This window comes from Quercus suber, unplaced genomic scaffold (assembly GCF_002906115.3).
Source record: "Quercus suber isolate HL8 unplaced genomic scaffold, Cork oak 2.0 scaffold_146, whole genome shotgun sequence".
Taxonomy (NCBI): Eukaryota; Viridiplantae; Streptophyta; class Magnoliopsida; order Fagales; family Fagaceae; genus Quercus; species Quercus suber.
The window spans coordinates 1,017,048-1,039,334 of NW_027069607.1; the positions used below are offsets into that span (position 1 = coordinate 1,017,048).

Consider the following 22,287-nt stretch of genomic DNA (forward strand, 5'->3'; position numbering starts at 1 on the left):
AGTCACTTTATGGACAACCATTTTACACAACTTGTCAATATTGTTTGGGTCCGTCCCTTCTTGCAAAAGGCAATATAAGAAACATTGTTGATCCATGACTGCATGGAAAATTCGACACCAACTCGGTTTGGAAGGCAATAGAGACAGCAATAGCATGCGTGCCATTAATTTCCATCCAAAGGCCAAAGCGTGAGCCATGTGGTGATTGAATTGAAGGAATGCTTGGAGATAGAAAAGGCTTATGAACCCTTTGGGCCTTGAGATGGGAATGGTTACCCAGGCAAGGTACTGCGTAACTACGTACTATGTAGTTAATGGCTGGTTTTTTACTATAATAGCATACAGACGATCCTTTTTTTTTTTTTTTAATTTATGAAAAACGATCCAATTTGTTGAGTGTAAATATAATGATCGCTTATTTTCATTTGAGAAAGAAAACAATAAGTTATTATTTTCAAAATCTATAGATCTTAGTATAAACAAAATAAGTTATGAAATCCATGGGTCTTTGTACTTGTTACTTGTTAGCTAGATTTGTTGATATGTAATCCAATCAAAGCCAAAGAGAGAGAGAAGTCTTATAGACAAAGAGAGCTACCTTCTGGTCTTCTTTTGAGGTTTTTTAAAATTATTTTCTTAGGGTCCGTTTGGATAGTACTTATTGTTGCTGAAAACTGATTGTTGCTGAAAACACTGTAGCAAAATAATTTTTAAATGTGTAAATAGTGTTGTGGGACCCACTTTTAATATTTTTAATACATAAACAGTGCGTGAACAGTGCGTGAACAGTACACGCACTGTTCATGCACAGTAAATTTTGTCCCCTCCCAGTCAACAAGTGCGGCCAAAGAAAAAAAAAAAAGGAGTAAAACGTAACTCAACTTTAAGCAACAAACCGTCCTATCCAAACACAGTCTTAGTATATATTTATAATAAATATCACTTTTGAACTTTAACGTGGGTGTCGGTTTGGTTTATAACTTTTGATTTGAACAGTTTACTCGATGTATTTTATTTTATAACAAATTAAACTTTTTAACTAGTACTTTTCATTAAGGACATACATTTAATTACACGATTCACAAATTTTTTTCATATGATTAGTAACTTTGGAATGTCATTATTATCACGTCGACAGTATTACCAACCGTTCTCGATAATAGTTCTTTACCATCAGACCAAGACAACATTCAGTTTTTTTGGTGTAGGCGGGAATTGAATTTCAGATCTCTTATCCAACCATAAGAGATGAACTAATTGAAACCCATGTATTACCAACTTAATGTATAGGCGCTAATTGTTCTTTTTTATTTTTTTATGTTCAGGAGATTCAGGGTTCATTGTTCAAATTAAAAGCCCAAGTACCAAATAGAAACTCATCTTAAAGTCCAAAGGTGATGTTAGTTTAATGTTCACACAATTTTTCTATATCGGTCTTCAAAATAATTAAAAATTTAATTAGTCTGGCTCATGGAGACCCATTCTTAATTTTTAGCAGAAGAAGCACAACTGTATAACTAGTGGTGGTGGATTCACTTATATATAGAATATAGGGTATATAACTGCACCAACAGTTTTTTTTTTTTTTTTTAAATATATATACGCTATATATTAAAGATTATTATAAATTTTTGAATTCTTTTTAGGGTATATAACTGCACCAACAGTTTTTTTTTTTTTTTTTTAATATATATACGCTATATATTAAAGATTATTATAAATTTTTGAATTCTTTTTTATAACTGCGCTCACTAAATAAATTTGGAGTTTTTACGAATATATCCCTTTCATTTCCATAGCAATTAACAGAATGACTAAGCTTCACATATAAAGAATAGTGTGAAAAATAGAGATAAAATATTTCCCAGAAAAATAAAAATAAAAACTGAAAAATAGGCCTGTCTTGGATTGTATTTTCATTTTTTGTATACCTACGACTTTATGTAGAAGTGGCATTACTGAAAAGTGTTGAACACACCAAAAGATAAAATTTGTTTAGTACAGCTTATTTTTAAAATTTTTGAAAATGTGATTGTTTAAAAGTTGTACTTAAAAAATTGAAGTCTAGTAAGGTAATACTTGGAAAAGGTGCGGTCTGTATTATCTCAATTTAAGGAAATGCAGGTTATTTTTGTCATAGTTTTTTTGGGATTTTTTTTAAGGATCTCAATTTGGATTTTGGGCACTATTTTAATTGTTAATTATGTATTAATAAATTTTCTTGAGAGAGTTTTAACTTATTGCGTTCACTCCTAATAATAGCTCTTTAGTATCAAACAAAGACATTAATTAGTTTTTGGAGTAAACGGGAATTGAACTCCAAATCTCTTTTATATTTTGGTTCAAAAAAGAAAAAAAAATTTAATTGTGGTGGAAAAATGTTACTAAGAAAAAAGTGAGGCCAAAATTTTATTTTATTCACTTTTAATTAATAAATTATAAAACAATCAGATTGAGCTAAGTAGGGCTGAGGCTGAGGGCACTGACTTATGTTTCAGCCTTGTGGGCCGGTAGAAACCAGGTGTAAAATACTCCTAACCAAGCTATGGAAGGAAACTGACGACGTCTATGGATCCTTTAGTTTCACAAAAGTAGATGGAAGATAAAAACAACAGCGATGGAATGAAAGACGATGAAGCCACACCAAAAACTTGATGGGGTGAGTAGCCGACGAGCCAAACAAAAAGCCAACAAGTCTAGCATGCTTTGCTTGGCCCACACAAATGTTAATATAAGGAAACATCTTGCATGTCACGCAAAATAAACCCACTATTGATTTGTATCTCCCTCATATGGAAAGATACCCTATAATCTTGGAAACCCTAGTACCATATCTTCTCCATAAGGAATAAACCCCACTCTCAAGGGATCTTAGCTCACTACTCACCACTATATAAGCACCAAACCCTTTATTTTCTGAGGTACGCAAAAAATCCCTAGCTCTCTCACTATAGAGTTCATAGAAGTTTCTCATTTAATGACTTGACCTTTGGAAGGTTTTTTTGCCGGTAACATACCGGTGCCTTCTGTTTGGTCCTATTGTTCTTATTCCACAGGTTCCCATTGGAGTAATTTGGAACCTATAACTCACTAATGATTTCAGCACAACAGTAGTTGGCACCATATATGGGAAAAATTCGTGATTAGCCTTATCACTGACTCTAAGACGAAGGGTTGCATGGTCCAGACGCGTTCAATGGCTACCACCAACCAGGAAACAGGGAATCCCTCCAACGCCTTGGAAAGACAGGTGCAAACCCTGGCAGCAACGGTAGAATGACTCACGTAACGCAACCAAGAGTTGGAGCAACAGCTAAACCAAAGGAATGAGCAACAACGCAACGAGCGGGAGATCAACGAATAGAATGAAAGTCACCTACCAACGGGAGACAGACAAGGAAGGGAAGACCAGGAAGATAGTAATATCCCAAGCAGGAGGGATGGACCAGAAGATACCAACCGCCTGTCCAGGGTAGAAGTTAGTGCTATACGCATGGCCCAAGGCATGTAGATGATGAAGGAGAAGATGGATATGATGATAAATGCCCTGAGGGAACGAGTATCTACCAATCTGGATGAGTTGGTTCCCTCTCGCAACAAAGTACCAAATGCCACAGGTGGAGGCGTATGATGGGTCAAAGGACTTGCATGACCACCTAGAGTCATTTATGACCTTCATGCACCTACAAGGAGTTCTAGACGAAATTATGTGCAGGGCATTCCCCACCACACTAAAAGGGCCGGCAACGGTGTGGTTCAGTAAGCTTACCCCAAACACAGTTTCTACCTTTAAAGAGTTGAGTGGACACTTTGTCACGCACTTTATTGGAGAGCAGAGACACAGAAGGTCCTCCGCAACCATATTAAACATTAAGCAATGGGAAGACAAAAGCCTAAGGTCGTACATGACCAGTTTCAACAAAGAGGCTCTCCTAATTGACAAAGCTGATGACAAAATCCTTGTTACCGCCTTCACCAGTGGATTGAAGCGGGGGGAGTTTCTCTTCTCCATCTATAAGAATGACCTAAAGACAATGGCCGAGGCACTATACAAGGCCATGAAATACATGAATGCCAAAGCTGTAATGATTGCCCGGGGGGACATGTCGAGAAAAAGGGAATGACAACAATCATTGTCTGGACAGAGGAAGAAAGTCGACTCGACCGAAGGGACGATAGGAGATTAAAGCCCCCGTTAGCAAGGACAATGAATTTCACCCCCCTTGAATACTTCACTAGATCAAATCCTCATGCAGATAAGGGGCGATGCATTTGTTGACGCCCAGGCCGCAAACGGCAGGAAAACCGCGCCTTCGTTCGACCATCCATTGTGGCGATGCTCCCATACTCGTGGGGCCCGTTGGAGGTCCCTCTGGAAAATTGTGTGGCTCACATGGAGCTTCAAGTGCTCTCTCTCTCTCTGTCTCGGGGGAGGAAGGTAGGTCTACCTTTGGAGGTATGACAGGAATCTTGGCCAAATTTTAGGTGATTACCAAAGGCAAGTGAAGTCGCCACCAATGATTAGGTTTTTCTAAGGTGTGATTGGTCACCTGTTTCTAGTTGATTTTATTACCGATCCTAGGCTAAGAAAAAGGGAATTTTTCCTAATCTACTGTGGATGGAAAAAAATCTTGATTCTTGAGTCCGGAAGTTTGGTTATATGTGGGGAAGGTGTTAGGGACCCCACAACGCTTGTTCAAGGACAGTCCTTTGTTTTGATAAAATCTTCATTTTCGAAGATTGGTAGTAAAAAACATGATTTTGGCATTAGCTTTCAGGGCTTTGCATGCATGGGGGGCTTTGAGGTTTGGCTTTTGAATAGGTGTGGTCCCAATCTATGCTTTCTTAAGGCATTCGAGCAAAGAACCAGATTTCCACGATAAAAATGCGGCAACATGTCACCTTACTTTCGCGGTGGAAATTAGGCATCGCTTTATCTTAGATGACATGGATTGTGACAATCAAACCGAAAGGGGTGAGTAGGTATATATATACATACATTATGCACAATGCAAGCACACAAAACAAGAAAGTAAATGTCTACATCCTTAGAGCATGGCCCAAAATATAGGTGTAGGAAAGTAAACAGGAGTTGCCATACTTTAGAGATGAGAATGAATGGTACATGGCATGATACATCTAATACAACCCATCTAAGAGAGAAAGGAAGAAGGAAGGAATGGGGTTTAAAAGAGTACATAACCAAATGGGAGAGGCTAGACCCCTAATTAATCTACTGAACATGGCCATTTGGCTTACATCGACATGCTTGCATCCTTGCCCTTTTTGCTTGAGCCGGGGAGACCGTGCCCTAGCTCCATGCATCCTCGCTCCATGTGTGTACATGCAAAGGCAAGAACAAGAAACTAGCAGACAAGCAATGGAAAGAGAGATACGTAGATAATGCGTAAAGGGTACAAAGCAAACAAGCAAGATAGATATGGCAAGCATAGCATGTGGCGGGAGACATGACAAGCAAAGATAAGCAGACAAATAAGAAAGCAAGCGAACGAGAAAGCAAACAAGCAAGAAAGTAAGCAAGCAAAAGGGCCAACAGAAGGTGGTGTCCACGGGGGACAAATATAGATTTGAATTGGGTGTTCGTATCTTCATTGTGTTAAAATATGGACGACACACTAGCAAGCAAGACTTATGCATGAACATGTAAGCAAGCATGTAAAGATGCATAGAAAGACAACGGGTGGCACGAACAAGCATGGCAAACATATCATCGCACGGAGCAAAAAAGGGAAGGGTATGCATGAAGCAACTCAGCATCTGGAGATGCATACTAAGTGGCTACACCCAACAAGGCCTCATGGACGTTGGATGTAACTAAACAAGATCAAGCCCGTAGAGGGTGTCAAGCATGGCAAAGTCTAGGACAAGAGAGGCTAACATAAGCATAAAGCATAGAAGCAAGCAAGCAAGCATAGACATATAAGTAGGAATGTAAGTAGGAATGATCCAAAGCCTTTTGATATGGGCCATGGTACATGGATGATGACAAAGACCATAGGGTCTAGATCGAGTCCAAACCATTAGGCCAAAACACAAGAAAATGCAATAAAAGGAACAAAAGGGCTACAATAGCACATGGCATGACAAACAAAGCCTAGGCCTAAACACATAAACATAAACATGGCAAGAAGCACGCAAGCATATGAAAACATAGATCTAGACATATAGGCATAGAAACATGCATGTAAACATGTAGATCTAAGCGAGGCATGGCCAAAAATGTGATATCAAGCATGTAAGCATGTAGATCTAAACAACAATTCAAGGAAAAGATAGATCTAAGCATGAAAACATGGTATATGGCATGAAAATATGTAGATCTAAACATATAAGCATGTAAGGATGTAGATCTAAGCATGTGAAAAAAGAATCCAAACACATAAACATGTGAAGACAAGGATCTAAGCATATAGAAATGTAAACATAGGCATAAACACATGGGTCTAGACATGTGAGCATGGCATAAAGCATAAAAGTAAGCATAGGAACCCATAAATCTAGGCATAAGCATGGAGATAGGCATATAGACTAACATAGAACATGTAAATCAAGCCATAAACATGGAAAGCATGGAAACTTGTAGATCCAGTCACAAGCACCACATGGAAAAGGTCGATCCAAGTATAAAACATGGCATAAGGCATAAAAAGTAAGGAGATTTAAACTAGAAGCATAAATAAAGAAAGAAACATGCTAAAGAAAGTAATAAATCATGTTATTAAAGCAAAAAGAAATGATAAAAATCTTGATGAAGCTTTATAGGAAAAGGGGTATGGATTATAGCCAAAAAGCTACATCCATACCCCTATACCTCAAATCCAAGGTATAGAACCAAGGACTAGAAGATGGAAGGTATGAATACTACCTTGTATTTTTGGAGAAGAGAGAAGAATCAAGAAGCTTTGATATGTTTTGTATTTTTTGGGAGAGAAAAATGGTGAGAAAAGAGAGAAAAAATGCCAAGAAATATGCCTAAACAACTCCCAAAACGCCCCCCCCCTCCTTCAATTTGAACTGCCAGGAGCCTTTTATAGGCTCTGGCACACTTTTCAGGGCCCGGCTGATGTCATCAATTTTGTCCTCATGCACTTTTTAAGTTTTGACTTCGGACGCGCATTTAGGGTCTTCTCGGACTCGGATCGAGGCAATCTTGGTGTTCCTAGAAAGCTCTAGATGTCTAGTTTTAAGAAAAATAAAGAAATTAAAATTCCAACAGTTGAATCAAAAGTTATGAGCTCGGGAATCATGTTGACACTCTTTTCATGGTTTTCTTAATATCTCAACCGTTTTAACTCTGATTTCGACCCATGAATAGTCGTTGGAATGAGAATTTGTTTATCTTCGCAATGGCATTGGTCTCAACCTGTTTTGATAACCAGATCAAGATTAGGGTTTCTAGGGCCCATCGAGAGTCAACTTCGGGTTAAATTTGTCAAACTTGGTCAAAGTTGCTAAAAATATCCAAGGAGCTCAAGTTTGATATAAAACCATGAAAAATGTTGTTTTGTAAGGATTTTGACATTGTTTGACCTTCGGTCAACCTAGGGTTGACTAGGCGTATTTTGGTAATTTTGATTGAAAAAGGCACTTTGAGCGCTTTGGTGTTCGAACGGGTTGCGCCACGCCATCATATATATTCTCATGACCCCATGGAGAGAAAATGATATTTTGGATTTTTTAGGGTCTGGCATGCAAATTGAGGGCGGACAAAATACGGTATCAACAGCAGCACTAACTAGGCCAGACAAACTGAAGGGTGACCCGAACAAGAGGTCCAGGAACAAGTATTGCCGCTTCCACTAGGACCATGGGCACGATACTTCCAAGTGCTACGACCACAAATAGCAGATCGAGGCCTTAATCAAGTAAGGGAAGTTGTAGTGGTTCGTTAGGGGTGGGGAGAACCTACCACGGGACCTCGAGCTCGACCGGAGGGCAGAGGAAAGGCCAAGAGCCTCGCGCAAGGAGATAAGGGTAATTGTAGGAGGAAACACTATGGCGGGATCATCTAAAACGGCAAGAAAGACATACTTGCGTATGGTGCAAAGCGTTCAGATTTCCGGACAACCTCCTAAAGCAACCAGTGTTGATAACCTTGCCATCAGCTTTACAGAAGAAGATGATAGACGACTACACCACCCTCATGATGATGCTTTGGTAATTAGCTTGTCTATTGCAGATTTCAATACCCGACGGGTATTAATAGATAACGGAAGCTCAGCAAATATCCTCTACTATCCTACCTTTTAGCATATGAGGATCGGCAAAGAATGTCTCCCACCCACGGACACACCATTAGTCAGATTCGGTGGCACCAAGGTCTTCCCCGTAGGAGTTATCACCTTGCTAGTAATCATTAGGGTGTATCCTCAGCAGCTCACTAGAGAAGTCAATTTTCAGGTGGTTGACTGTTCCTCTTCCTATAACGCCATCATAGGCCGACCTACGCTTAATGCCTAAAGGGCGGTCACATCAACATACCACCTACTGGTGAAGTTCCTAACAGAGTATGGGATAAGAGAAGCGCAAGGGAACCAGATGGCCGCTTGTGAGTGCTCCATCGCTATGCTAGAGATGGATGATCACTTACAAGCTTCGAACATTGAGGAAATAAGGGTTGCGGTAGAGCCAACAAAAGACTTGGAAGAAATCTCCTTGGACAACAACATTCAGGGCCGAGTCATTCGTATCGGCATGTAGGCCGACCCTTTGGTTCGCAAAGAGCTTGCCTTCTTCTTGAAAAACGATCGGGACGTCTTCGCTTAGAGCCACGAAGACATGTCAAGGATCAGTCCGAGTACCATGTTCCACAAGCTCAACATATGCCCGTCCTTTCCCCTAGTCCAATAGAAGAAATGGGTCTTTGCACAAGAAAGGGACAGGGCCATAGCCGAAGAAGTACATAAGCTGTTAGAGGCAAATTTCATTCGGGAAGTCTATTACCCCGAATGGTTGGCCAACGAGGTAATGGTCAAAAAAGCAAATGGCGAGTGGAGAATATGTGTAGATTTCACCTACCTAAACAAAGCATACCCCAAAGATAGCTACCCACTCCTACATATCGACCTCCTCATGGACTCAACGGCAGGTCACCAACTTCTAGGTTTCATGGACACCTTCTCCCGGTATAATTAAATCAAATTGGATAAGAAAACCAAGAGAAGACCTCATTTTTCACGAGCCAAGGACTCTTCTGTTACAAAGTCATGCCGTTTAGGCTGAAAAATGTGAGACAAAGCGAAACGTGGAAGTATACGTAGACGACATGCTAGTGAAAAGCGCAAAGGAGGTTAACCACTTAGACAACATTCAGGAAACATTCTATACTCTTCGCCTCTACACCATGAAGCTTAACCCCAACAAGTGTGTGTTCAGTGTGGCGTCAGGGATATTCTTGGGTTTTATGGTGTCACAGTGTGGTGTGGAAGCTAATCCTGACAAAGTTCGGGCAGTAATAGAGATGGCTCCACCAAAGAGCGTGAAGGAATTGCAAAACCTGAACGGTAAGGTTGCAACCCTTAATAGGTTCGTCTCCAGGGCGACAGATAGGTGTTTACCATTCTTCAAAGAGCTAAGGAAGGCTTTAGAGTGGATTGACGAATGCTAGAGGGCTTTTGAGGAACTAAAGACATACCTTGCATCCCCACCATTGCTCAGCCCATCCAAGTCAGGTGAAGAGCTCTCCCTTTACTTAGCCGTGTCCCCAACGGCTGTCAGCTCCACTTTCATACGGGAGGAAGACCGGGTGCAGTTACTCATTTACTACACTAACTGAGCATTTTGGGGAGCTGAAGGAAAATATCCCCCAATGGAGAAGCTGGCACTGATCACAGCTGCCCGAAAACTTAAGTCATACTTCCAAGTACACACCATAGTGGTCCAAACAGACAAGCCGCTGAGGAAGGCGATGAACAACCCAGAAGCAACAGGACGACTAGGTCTATAGGCAATAGAACTCGACAAGTTCGACGTCCAATATCAGCCCAGAACTGCGATTAAGGCACAGGCTTTGGCTGATTTCATTGCCGAGTTTACAACAAAAGAAGACAAGGAGATGGTATTGATGGTATGGATGATATGGATGGACGGATCGTTTAATCAATGGGTTGGAGAAGCTAGGGTCCTATTACGATTGCCTAAAAGAGACATGGTAGAGTGTGCAATGCGCCTCTAAATCTCGATATCCAACAAGGAAGCAAAATATGAAGCGGTTCTCTCAAGCCTCAACTTGGTTAAAGCAACAGGGGCAGTGTCAGCAGTCATACACTGCGATTCACAAGTTGTGGTTAGGCACATCAACGGTGACTACAAGGCAAAGGGGGAACAGATGAAAAAGTACTTGAGCATGGTTAAAAGCAAGATGAGCAAAGGGTTCTCGGCTAAGTTTGTGCAAATCCCAAGGGAAGAGAACAAGCGGGTAGACCATTTAGCCAAAGCTGCTTCCGCAAAATATACTGACGCTAATAATTAGGTACTATCATTTGTTCAATATGCCCCTGCCCTTTACAAACTAGAAGTACAGGTCAACCCCTCAGGAACTGATTGGATGATGCCAATCGTACCCTATATCAAGAATGGGACATTGCTAGAAGACCGCAACACTTCTTGTAGACTGAAGGTACAGTCGTAATGTTTTGTAATGATTGGGGATGTCCTTTACAAAAGGGGTTTCTCCCATTCGTATCTATGGTGCCTATCCCCCGACAAAGTAGATTATGTCATGAGAGAGATACGTGAAGGAGTATGTGGGAACCACTTAGGGGCATGTTCACTGGTTCATAAGCTGATACGGGCTAAATACTACTGGCCCACTATGCAAAAGGACGCCCAGTCCTACGTGAAGGTGTGTGACAAATGTCAACGCTTCAGTAGCATCATTCGGCAGCTGTCGGAGGAGCTTACACCAATGAGCGCCCCTTGGCTGTTCGCCTAATGGGGATTGGACATAGTAGGACCCTTCCCCATCACAATAAGTCAGCTTAAATTCCTCGTTGTAGGAATCGACTACTTCACCAAATGGGTCGAGGCAGAACCATTGGCCACTATCACGGAGAAGAATGTCTGAAGCTTCATATGGAAAAGCATCATTTGCCGCTTCGGAATCCCTAGGGTCTTCATCTCTAACAATGGAAAGCAATTCGACAATGACGCATTTAGGGACTTTTGCCAACAATTGAGAATCATGAACCACTGCTCCTCTCTTGCTCACCCCAGGCCAAAGGACAAGTTGAAGTCATAAACCAATCCCTACTCAAAATGATTAAGACTTGGCTTGAGGGGGCAAAGGGTATATGACTGGATGAGCTACCCGACATCCTGTGGGCATATAGGATAACAACTCGCACACCTACAGGGGAGACACCATTCTGCCTCACACATAGGAGCGAAGTCGTCACCTCAGCGGAAGTTGGACTAACTAGCTATCGAGTATCCTACCATGATGAAGAAAAGAATGAAGATGCGGCTACAGTTATATCTTCTAGACGAAGTCAAAGCAACAGCGGAATAGAGGATGGCTCATTATCAGGATCTGATGGAAAAACACTACAACACCAAGGTCAGGCCTTGTCATTTTCAAGTTGGGGACTTGGTCCTAAGGAAGGTAACAATGACTACCAAAGATCCCTCATAGGGTAAGTTGGGCCCTAATTGGGAAAGGCCCTACAAGATTGTCGATTGTTATAGAAGGGGGACCTACTACCTAGAAACCTTTGACGGATAAAGGCTCCATCACTAGTGGAACATCGAGCACTTAAGGAAGTACTACTAGTAGCAAACAAATGCAGCTTATTTTATCGCTTTCTTTTGTTTTTATGAATTAAGTATTGAGAAAGATTGAAAGATGTTAAGTTTCTTTTTAGCTATTCATTATTAATAAGACTTGGACAAATTATCAAAAACGTTGTTCTACTCTTTACCTTTCAGTGAAACATCTAAATTCTACTAAGTCCTACCTACGGAGTGGACGGACAACTAAGGATACTGACGGGTACCTGGTCTTGAGAATTCTATTAAGTCGTACCTAAGAGGTGGACGAACGACCAAGGATACCAATGGGTATCTAGTCTCAAGAATTCTACTAAGTCCTACCTATGGGGTGGACGGACGACCAAGGATACCAGCGGGTACCTGGGCTCAAAAATTGAACTAAGTCCTACCTACAGGGTGGACGGATGACCAAAGATACCGACGGATACCTGGTCTTGAAAATTGAACTAAGTCCAACCTAAAGGGTGGGCGAACGAACTAGGATATCAACGAGTATCTGGTCTCAAAAATTCTACTAAGTCCTACCTAAGGGATAAACATACGACCAATGATACCAACGGGTACCTAGTCTAAGGAAAACCGTTGATTAAAGCAAAAATTGCTGCGAAACGGACGGATAAAATAGAATGTAGACGGGGGCATGTGCAATTGTAATGGTAAAAATAAGAAAGCATAAAGCAGTAAACAAACACCTAGAAGGGGAAATGTTATTACATAATATAAAGATAGATGTCTTTACAAAAAGCCTAACGAAAGGGGCAAATACCATTGTCTTACAAAAAAAAAAACTCATAAAATAATAGAAAATTAAGTAAAAATTCTGGAGAAAAAGATTCAAGATGAGGGAGCTTGAGAAGCGATCAAGTCCATAGGAGACGGGCCATCCGCGGTAGACGAATAACCGGCCGGCTAGGCAGCTAAAGTCTCCAAATCATAGGGAGCAAGTTGAACAACAGTCTCAGTGTTGGCATCCTTCGCCCCCTGCTCAATAGTGTGGATGAAGTCATTGGTCTCTTCATTGACGATGTCATCTCCTTCGTGTGTCGGCGGGACAATGTTGTCTATTGTAATCTAGGATAAGTCTAGATCAAGGTAAGCAACTCCCACCTGCTTCAAGCAATCGTTGAACTCGTCACCATAGTAAACATTACATGCATCAAAGAAGGGTTGAGAGACATGGAACTCCGCCATGGCATCAGCCTTGGCCTTGTCCATCTGCTCATGGAGAATAGCCAGTTCCATTATCAGATTGTTCTTCGCCTTCTTTGCCTCCTCTTTAAGACAGGACTCCTCCTTTAGCTTAGCAAGCATGGTCGTAAGCTTCTTGTTGAGGGTACAGACGACCTCCATGTATTGCTCTCTCTCCTTGTTCTTGATCTCTTGACGCTTGCGGAACCGTCAGATCACCCCTTCGTTGGAAACACATTTGTCTTGCAGGGCCTTCATACGCACTAACGCCTGGAATAAGGAATGACAGTTAGAACAAGAATGTAAAAATTACAAAGTACCATAAGTGACGGAAATGTACCCTGGACAAGTCATAGAGACCAGACACCCCCAAATCTTCTGAGGAGTGCTCATCACAAGGATTCAGATCCGTCTCCTTGATGATCGAATTAACCATCTTGATGGCATAATCTTTGTGTGTAACCAGCCTCTAGACTGGATCGGGGGCGACGGGACCCTTTCTCGTCATCAGGCCCTTCCTTACTCCATGACGAGGAGAGGGAGGGGATGAAGAAGACTTCCATTGCTTATCCCCGGCGGACGGGCTCATCCCCTTCTTAGGCAGACAGTCATCCTTGGTGCTGCTCTTTCTCTTAAGGACCACCTTAGCTCCCACCTTAGAGGCCGACGGTAAAGACCCACCCTACTGCTTACAGGTAGCCACAGACTTCCTCACCATTGCCCTCTGTCTACTTGCATCCATCTCTGCAAAAGGGCAACGAAGAGCGTGAGAAAAGAAGGCATACGGACCAAATAAAGTACTAAAGCTATAACTTACGTCGACGGGAAAAAGCGTGCAACCGTCAGGCCACAGGCGTTGGTTCAAGGCCACCACAAAATGCGTGAAGTATGTCAAGGGTAACCAAATCCTTCCACTTCCTTTGCTTAAAGGGTATGGCCCAAACCCGTCAAAGGAAGCTCTTTTGTTCATCGCTAATCCGCGGATAGATTTAAGCTAAAGACAATAAAGAAATATGTTAGGAGCTTCATCAAAACAAAGAGCTAAAGCAAAACAGACACCAACGACCCACTTGACTCCTTTACAATCCCCCAAGTGTTATCAAAACCATTGGGCATACTATCCCATTCCTCGAGCCTATAAACCCAATCCATCCCTTGGACGAAGAAATAACGATTCTTCCAATTTCTAAGTGACGTCTTCCTCGCCAAGAAATGGTAAATCCCCTTCGACAAGGAGATTTGTTGACCTCCACACCAATGAATATTCTCCATGCATTGGGAGCAATTTAATTAACAGACAAGCGTAAGTAGTTGGCGAGCTGATGGTGTAGCTCTGTTAATGGCAACTTCAGCCCTGTGGTAAACATGGTGTTATACATGCCAACGTCTACAATCCTCTCGGAGTAGCACTTTTCAAACTTCCTTGGCAGACAGATGGGGATGTTCTTGGGGATTTGGTAACGGTCTAAAAGGGTGTTGAAAACCTTGTCAGACAACGTTTGGTTAAAATCGTTAATCGTCCATATTAGAGGGAGAATAAAAGGCCAGGAACCCCCGTCCACCTAGCATACTACCTCAACTCCCTTGGACTGATCTCCCTCGACAACCCTTTCTCCCTCATCTCCCTCATCATATTCGTTTTCTCCTCCCTCATCATTTTCCTCATCCTCGTCCCCTTCCTAATCTTCCTCGTCCTTCTCCTCTTCCTCGATTAGGGAGTGGGCAGACGGTTCCCTTTCTGGGGACCAAGGGAAATCTTCCTTGGGCTCACGCCCTAATGGATAGACCTCGTCATAGCCTACACCCTCACAAATTGGTGACGACAGTTCATTCATCACTTCTTTATCTGATATCTATTCACCTACAAGCGATGGAGGTTTTCTAAGAGCCTATTCGATGGGTCTCTAAAAACAAATGACAGCTACCCAAGAAAGTAAAAGATAAAAATGACAAGAAAAGAAACTTACGAGAAGAAATGGACGGTGGATCGGGATGATAGGTTCCTTGGAAGCAACGGCGTCACGAGCGACGAACGATGCAAACAAGAGTGTGACAACTCTGGTTTAAAAAAATCTGTAAAAAGGAAGTAAAGTAAAGAAAATGAGAAGAGGGGAGAACTATTTATAGAGAAAGGGAGTATGGCATACAAAGCAACGCCAACCAGCCCGTGCCACGTATCGCCTGACATTTAAACTCAAGGTTGCTTAAGCCATTTACTGACACCTTCTTCAATAAAGCCCTAATTAATGATCATAAAATACCCATGTTACTCCATAGCTTGTTAGCTAAAATCGATGGAGCCATGGAGTAGGGGGCAGCTGATAAGGGTATTTTGACTAAGGATTCAATACTCCTAAGTAAGCCATGGAATGAAACTAAGGACGTCTATGGATCCGTCAGTTTCACAAAAGTAGATGGAGGATAAAAACAACAGCGATGGAATGAAAGGCAACGAAGCCACACCAAAAACCCGACAGTTCCAGTGTGGCTTTGCTTGGCCCACACAAATGTTCATATAAGGAAACATCTTACATGTCATACAAAATAAACCCACTATTGATTTGTACCTCCCTCATATAGAAAGACACCCTATAATCTTGGAAACCCTAGTACCAGATCTTCTCCATAAGGAAAAATCCCCACTCTCAAGGGATCTTTGCTCACTACTCACTACTATATAAGCACCAAACCATTTCTTTTCTAAGGTACACAGAAAATCCCTAGCTCTCTTACTATAGAGTTCTTAGAAGTTTCTCATTTATTGACTTGACCTTCGGAGGGTTTTTGGCCGGTACCACATCGGTGCCTCCTGTTTGGTCCTATTGTTCTTATTCTACAGGCACCCATTCGGGTGATTTAGAGCTTACAACCCACTGACGATTTCAACACATCATCAATGCCCATGTACCAGTATAGAATGCCTAGCCTACAAACTCACCAGCTGTATAGGGCTTTGCAATTGGTGCATCATTATAGCAAAAGCTGCAAAACGAACCAAAGAAAGTGCTCAAGGAATATATTCTTAAAAAAAAAAAAAAGTGTTCAATAATCAATTAGCTATTTCTTTTTAGAAGAATTCTACAGAAAATGTATCACACACTCATCATCACATTATTATTCTAATGGAACCAGTAATAATTAGCTTCAACTCAAAAAATAGCTTAATGAGGTGATACATTAAAACCAGGGGTTAATTTGTTTGAAAACGGCCTTGGTTGTGTTATGGTTTTATAGGAAAATCCTAGTACCAAAATATGTCAAAATTAGGCTATATTAAAAAAAATTGTGTTAGAGCCGGGTTTGGGTCAAAAGCTACTCAAAGCGGCTAAGGTTACGAGCTAACTCAAAGATAATGAGTTGATAATCATTTTTTTATATGTTCTACACCATATTGAATTTCTAAATGAACTTGTTTTGTTGGAAAATAGATATTTGCGCTTTTAAAATAAAGAGAAATTTAACCCAATTTGGAATTAATTGAAATGAGTGAGATATGTCAATTTGATGTTGGCATAACTTTGTAGTCTCCGAAATTTCAATCGATTAGAGCTCAATTTGCTCAACTGAAATCAGATAAATAGTAAACCAACTTGCAATACTGGCTATTTGACATACTTTTCTCTATATATACAAATCCTTGCTATAAAGCGATGGTAAAAGGCCGCAATACAAGAGTAGATCTAAGAGCCAAAATTTCCTTGAGCCAAAAAGATCTCTCAATTCCACCCCTTTGAGTTTTTCTCCTTATGAGATATCTTTTTGAATTCCTCGTTGAGAATTTCTTGCCTTGATCTTTAACTATGATATTAAAAAATGTAATTATTCATCCAAACCACACAAACTCTAAACCTTTGTTACAAAGTCCAAGGATAGAAAACCTTTAGAGAGTTATTTGGTGTGTGTACACACAAAATTTGTAAAAGATAAATCACACGATCACGAAATAGTGTAACAAATTATCAATTTATATGGATTTGTATATATGTGAGTACAATTCTCTATATGACTCTTTACAATGAAAGAATACAATAAAACTCCGTTGATTCGATCTCTAAAGAACTTTAAGACCCGCAAGGCTATGAAGCTTAATCTTGAATCGTACTTTGATGTCTCCAAGTTGGTTATATGATTGGATGTATTTGAGCTTTGATTTGAAGTTGAGGGTAGTTGGCTTGGTCTCTAGAAGGTTGAATTTATTCAACTATGTGTTGGCTTTATTCTGTGCCAAATTTGCTTGTAATTCAGTATTTAGAAACCCTGTATTTAGGTAGGAATAATGTAAGGGTTGTCTGTCCGAGAGTATCCAGAATTGATCAAGTGTGCGCATTAAAAGCCTTCTTGCGTCTGGAACTCGCAACTGATTTGTGAATGGTGACATGCCAGAATCAAACACACGTGTGAAGAATGCAGGAAGTTGAAGGGTCAGGACAACTGGATCACTACAGGACAAAAATTATAGTCTATCCATTTTGTATTCTGGCGACTGGAACTCGCGACTCATCCCAATCGCGAGTTACTTGCCAGTGCACCCTGTTTTGAAAAAAAATGATTTTCACATTCCTTCTCATAACCTACTATAAATACCCTTATACCCACGAAATGTAGAGAGCTTCTATATAGAATTTTGAGAGAAAAACCCTAGAGAGCAACAAGATTGATTCATCCACAATCTTATACATTTGATTCTCCAAATTCCTCTACTCTCACCCACTCCATTGTCATACCCTTGAGAGGATCTTAAGTCAAATCCTTACCTCACCACATTTAGAATAGTGAGAAGGCTATTAGTGTTTGGGAAGCAGTTCAAGAGAGAACCAATTCATTTTGGTTGATGCAATGGGCTTATTGCGGGATTCGGTAAGCTAGAGAAGATAAGGTTAGGCTTAACCTTGTTGGAGCAAGAAGCTTGGAGGGCTTAGGTGCATCAGGTAGATTAGGCTTAGAGGGTGTATTGCTATTCATGTATCCCAACTGATTTTCTAATGGATCATTTTATCGCTTGGAGGGCGGTGTAGAGGTTTTTTACCAAGTTCTTCGGTTTCCTCTTCGATAACATGTGCCGGTGTTATTTTGTGTTTGCTTCTCTCTATCCCTTACTCTTTGCTTTTAATTACTACTGAGTTGTGATTAAAATATGGCATAGAGTAGTTTGTTTATTTGGGCACAGCTTATATTTATTATTCCACACACATATTGTTTGAATATAAGCTTGTGTTGATATTTTTGAATTTGGGAGTCTAAACATTCACAAATGTTTTACACACTTAGTGAGCTTTCAATCTCGAAATAAATTGAAGGAAAATCCCTACTTTGATTTGAAGAAATGGAAATGAGCCTTGATTTTGAAGGAGCAAGGGTACTCTTTTGGACTTAGAGATGACTCTCTATTTTGGCAGAGTGTCAGTAGGGTTTTTCTCTCTATAGTTTCTCCCCCTTTTCAAATATTGGGCCAGTTTGGATGGAGGGGAGAAGGAGAGGGAGTGGGAGAGAGTAGAGTAGAATTGGCTGAAAATAAGCTAATTTTGGGCCAAATTTACTCTACCCTACTCTACTCTCCCTCCTTCCCCTTCAATCCAAACAGACCATTAAGAAGCTTTTATTTATAGGCAACTCAATAACGTTTGATTTGGAATATTCTCTAAACATTTATTGAGAGTTAATTACAAATCTAAATTTGAATTTAATTTATTCTTTCATTTAATAAAACTTTCCATGTGAGTCTTTTCTTCTGACGCTGCCACATGACTTTCTTTATTTAATGCTGCCACGTGGCTTAGACACATGTCATTTATATGTAAGTCATGGTAACTCAAAGACTTAATATGTGACTTGATTTTATTTGCTTATTGTCCACTATTGACACATCACCAAATGCAAACCAATTTGACCACAAGTATTTGATCATGATTAATCAAATAGCTGTAAATACATCATAAAATTTTGATGTCTACAGTGTGTATCAAAGTTCTGGGATTGTTGGAATGAGGTTTGTTCACGGAGGAAGTTCATGTACACGAATTCGATTGTTTTGTAAGACAAGTGGGGCATTTGTTGAGGTTACATAGAGTCTAGGACAGGAAATGTTTTGTAAGTATAATTGATTATAATTGTTTCTTCTCTAGTGGATTTTTAACGAATTTGGATCATCTATAGTTGTTTTAAATTTCAAAAGGCGCTTCATCGATTTTTCAATTTTCACTTCGTCGCCCATATCTCTAAGTTGAATTTATAGCTTTTATTATTGTTATTTTTAGATTTGAAAATTGAAAACAGTGTTTGGATTATCCATTTTTTGTTACATTATTTAATCGCTGCTTAATCAGTTTGGGTCTAAATCCAAAATTTCGAAAGCCTAAGTAATAATCACTCTAATGCATTTTGCATACATATTTCATGGTAGATGGTACTCATCCATCAATCCATCATCAAAAATAAATTCATTCACAATAAAAATTGTGTATTAAAAGCTATAGAAGTACGTCCCACTCGTACCTAATTGAAAAAGTGATCCAAACATGAAATAAGTACATAAGAAATTTTTAAAAAACTAATGTAATTAATACTAGATATTTGGCCTAGAACATATTGCATGGAAGGAAATTCTGACTGCAAACAAACCTAACTACCTAGCAAGGGCAGCAATATCTGATTCAAGCTCTAAAGAGGCCGCTACGAGTTGACTGTTTGAAGTTGTCTTATTTTGGCCTCTTTCATGAGCCATCTCCAGAGTCAAACATTCCTTTATTTCTACCAATACTTGACTCATATCCGGCCTTTGGATTGCCACGGGTGGTACACATGACATGGCTATCTCCACAGCTTTCCAGGCAGAATTTTTGTGGAATTGTCCATGTAACCTTGCATCAATAATGTTTTGAATATCCCCACTTTCAATTATAGGATAAACCCAGTCAAGTATGTGAGTGTTTTCTTCAGGTCCTTTTATTATTGCTGGGTGGCCTGTTATTAGCTCAAAGAGGACAATACCATAGCTATAAACATCACTTTTCTTGTTAAAGTTTCCAGATGCTTGAAACCTATATGTAAAAGTAAAACACATGTTATTAGATTTGTTTAACAATCCCAAAACTATGGACACTTTTTTTTTTTTTTTTCAATTTCTAGTCTGCTAGTTAGCTGTATTATATAGTTATATGATTACTGCAAGAAAAATGCTTATTATAACGAAAAAATTTGTTGCAATAACACTTGTCTCATTGCAATAGTTGATATAAGTTGTTGTAATAAAATTTGAGGTAATAGATTTGTGCAACAAAAAGTTCCATAGCATAAACTCCAAATATTTTAATGCAATTTTGATAAATAATAATAATAATAATATATATGTATTGTTGCAATAAATAATTTTTTTTCTAATATCTTTTAATAATAGGTTATTATTTCATAAATTTCATTGCAATAAATTGCAAATAATCAAAAAAATAAATCAATTCAAATTATTGCAATGATATTTTTGCTGTAATAGATAAGTATTTCATATTTATCATCGCAATAGATTGTAAAATAATGGATATTAGATTATTGCAATGATATCTTAATATTTTTCATTGCAATAAATTGCAAAAATAATTGGCATCAAATTATTGTAATGATTTTTTCATTTAAATTATTACAAAAATAATTTCTAGTGTAGTAATGTATTAAACCCTTTATTTCTTCATTTTAATACCACTATACCAATTTCATTAAGTTAGAATTAGATGTAATAGATTTATTTTTGATATAGTGGATTGATAGCCTTTAAAAAACTCCAACGAGTGAAAAAAGTGAGGTGTGAGTTGGAATTATAAAATAAAGAAATATTTGTAAAAATCACATAATATCACGAACATTTCCTCTTCAGTAAAAATTTTAAGGGTACCCAATATAATTTTTTTATTTTTCTCTTTTGTGCAAAATGGAGATATTTATGTAGTGAAAATTTTTAACATGGTAGGATAAATAATTCTATTTGAAATTATGTACACTTACTCAGGATCAAGGTATCCAAGTGTTCCAGCCGGACGAGTTGACACATGAGAATCACTTTCTGCTGCGAAAGTCCTTGACAACCCAAAATCAGCTATCTTTCCTTCCATATTTTCATTTAATAAGATATTGGTAGTCTTTAAATCTCTGTGAATGATAGTTGGCTTGCAACCATTATGCAGATACTCCAACCCTGCAACTCCACCAGTAAGTCATCTGTCATTTAGTCATGTAAACAAAGAAATAGATATTGGAGTGGAATAATCATGTGATTAATATGTTTCCAAACCTTGTGCTGTATCCACCGCAATTTGAATTCTCTGATTCCAGTTCAGGACATTCGTATTGGTAACTGTAGCCAAAATTTTTTAATTTCTCTATTTTAGTTGGAGTTTTTATGGAAGTCAACCTTCACTTAGTAGTCAGACCAGAAAATAAATAATACTTGTGACATGCTCAACATGTTGGAAATAAAGAAAAAATGTTGGAAATAAAGGGGTACCAATGGAATGGAAGAAATAATGACCAAGCAACCCAAAAGGTTAAGCCTATGGGTTTTGAGTCCAACTTATATAACGTTAACCAGTCATTCTTTTTATTAGTATCTAATATGGAACTCTACTAATTCAATGTGTGAGCCTACTACCACACGTAAATATTCCAACAAATCTTCCTCTTCATGTGTGAACCTACTCCCAAGCCAATTCAATTAGTCTCCCCTTAAGCATAAGCAATTTTCTTAACAATCCAATTATCATGCATTACACTCACCAATAGAGTGCCCTTTACTCAACCATAGGAGTGAACATAGGAGTCTTCCTTGCACAACCATTGGAATTTCCAACATGCACCTAGTAAAACCCTTTTACTAAACCATGTATGGGTGGAGCTAATATGGAAGCCTTCCACATTCTACTTGGTGAGACCAACTAGCCTCCGATACCAATTTGGCGTAATAGTAGAATACCAAGATTATATAAAAACAACCCACCTCCCCCCCCCCCCCCCCAAAAAAAACCATAAAATAGCCCTTTACTCAAATAATTAAATCTTTTTAGGGCACTATTGAATTAATTTAAAGTCTTTCCTTATGTGAGAGGACCTTTGGGTAAAAGCCACCAATCACTTTGTGCTATTGTCTATTTATAAAATGACAATACTTCTTCCTTGCTAGATAAAGGGATACCTTTCTTGGTAGATAATGAATACTTTTCTTGGAAGATAAGGATTTTTTTTTTTTTTTCCATACTAAGAAAATCTAAATTAATCAAACGTCTAAGAATTTGAGACAAAATGCAACAATTTGGAGGCACGATAAAA

The 22,287-nt window shown here is 39.2% G+C and overlaps 1 protein-coding gene across 1 annotated transcript; it reads right to left on the bottom strand.

Annotated features, from left to right (window-relative positions):
- Positions 1-19,600: 19,600 nt before the first annotated feature.
- Positions 19,601-20,038, bottom strand: LOC136061027 (probable LRR receptor-like serine/threonine-protein kinase At2g28960). Its single transcript, XM_065777017.1, has one exon. The coding sequence runs from the start codon at positions 20,036-20,038 to the stop codon at positions 19,601-19,603; it is 438 nt and encodes a 145-aa protein (XP_065633089.1).
- Positions 20,039-22,287: the final 2,249 nt, after the last annotated feature.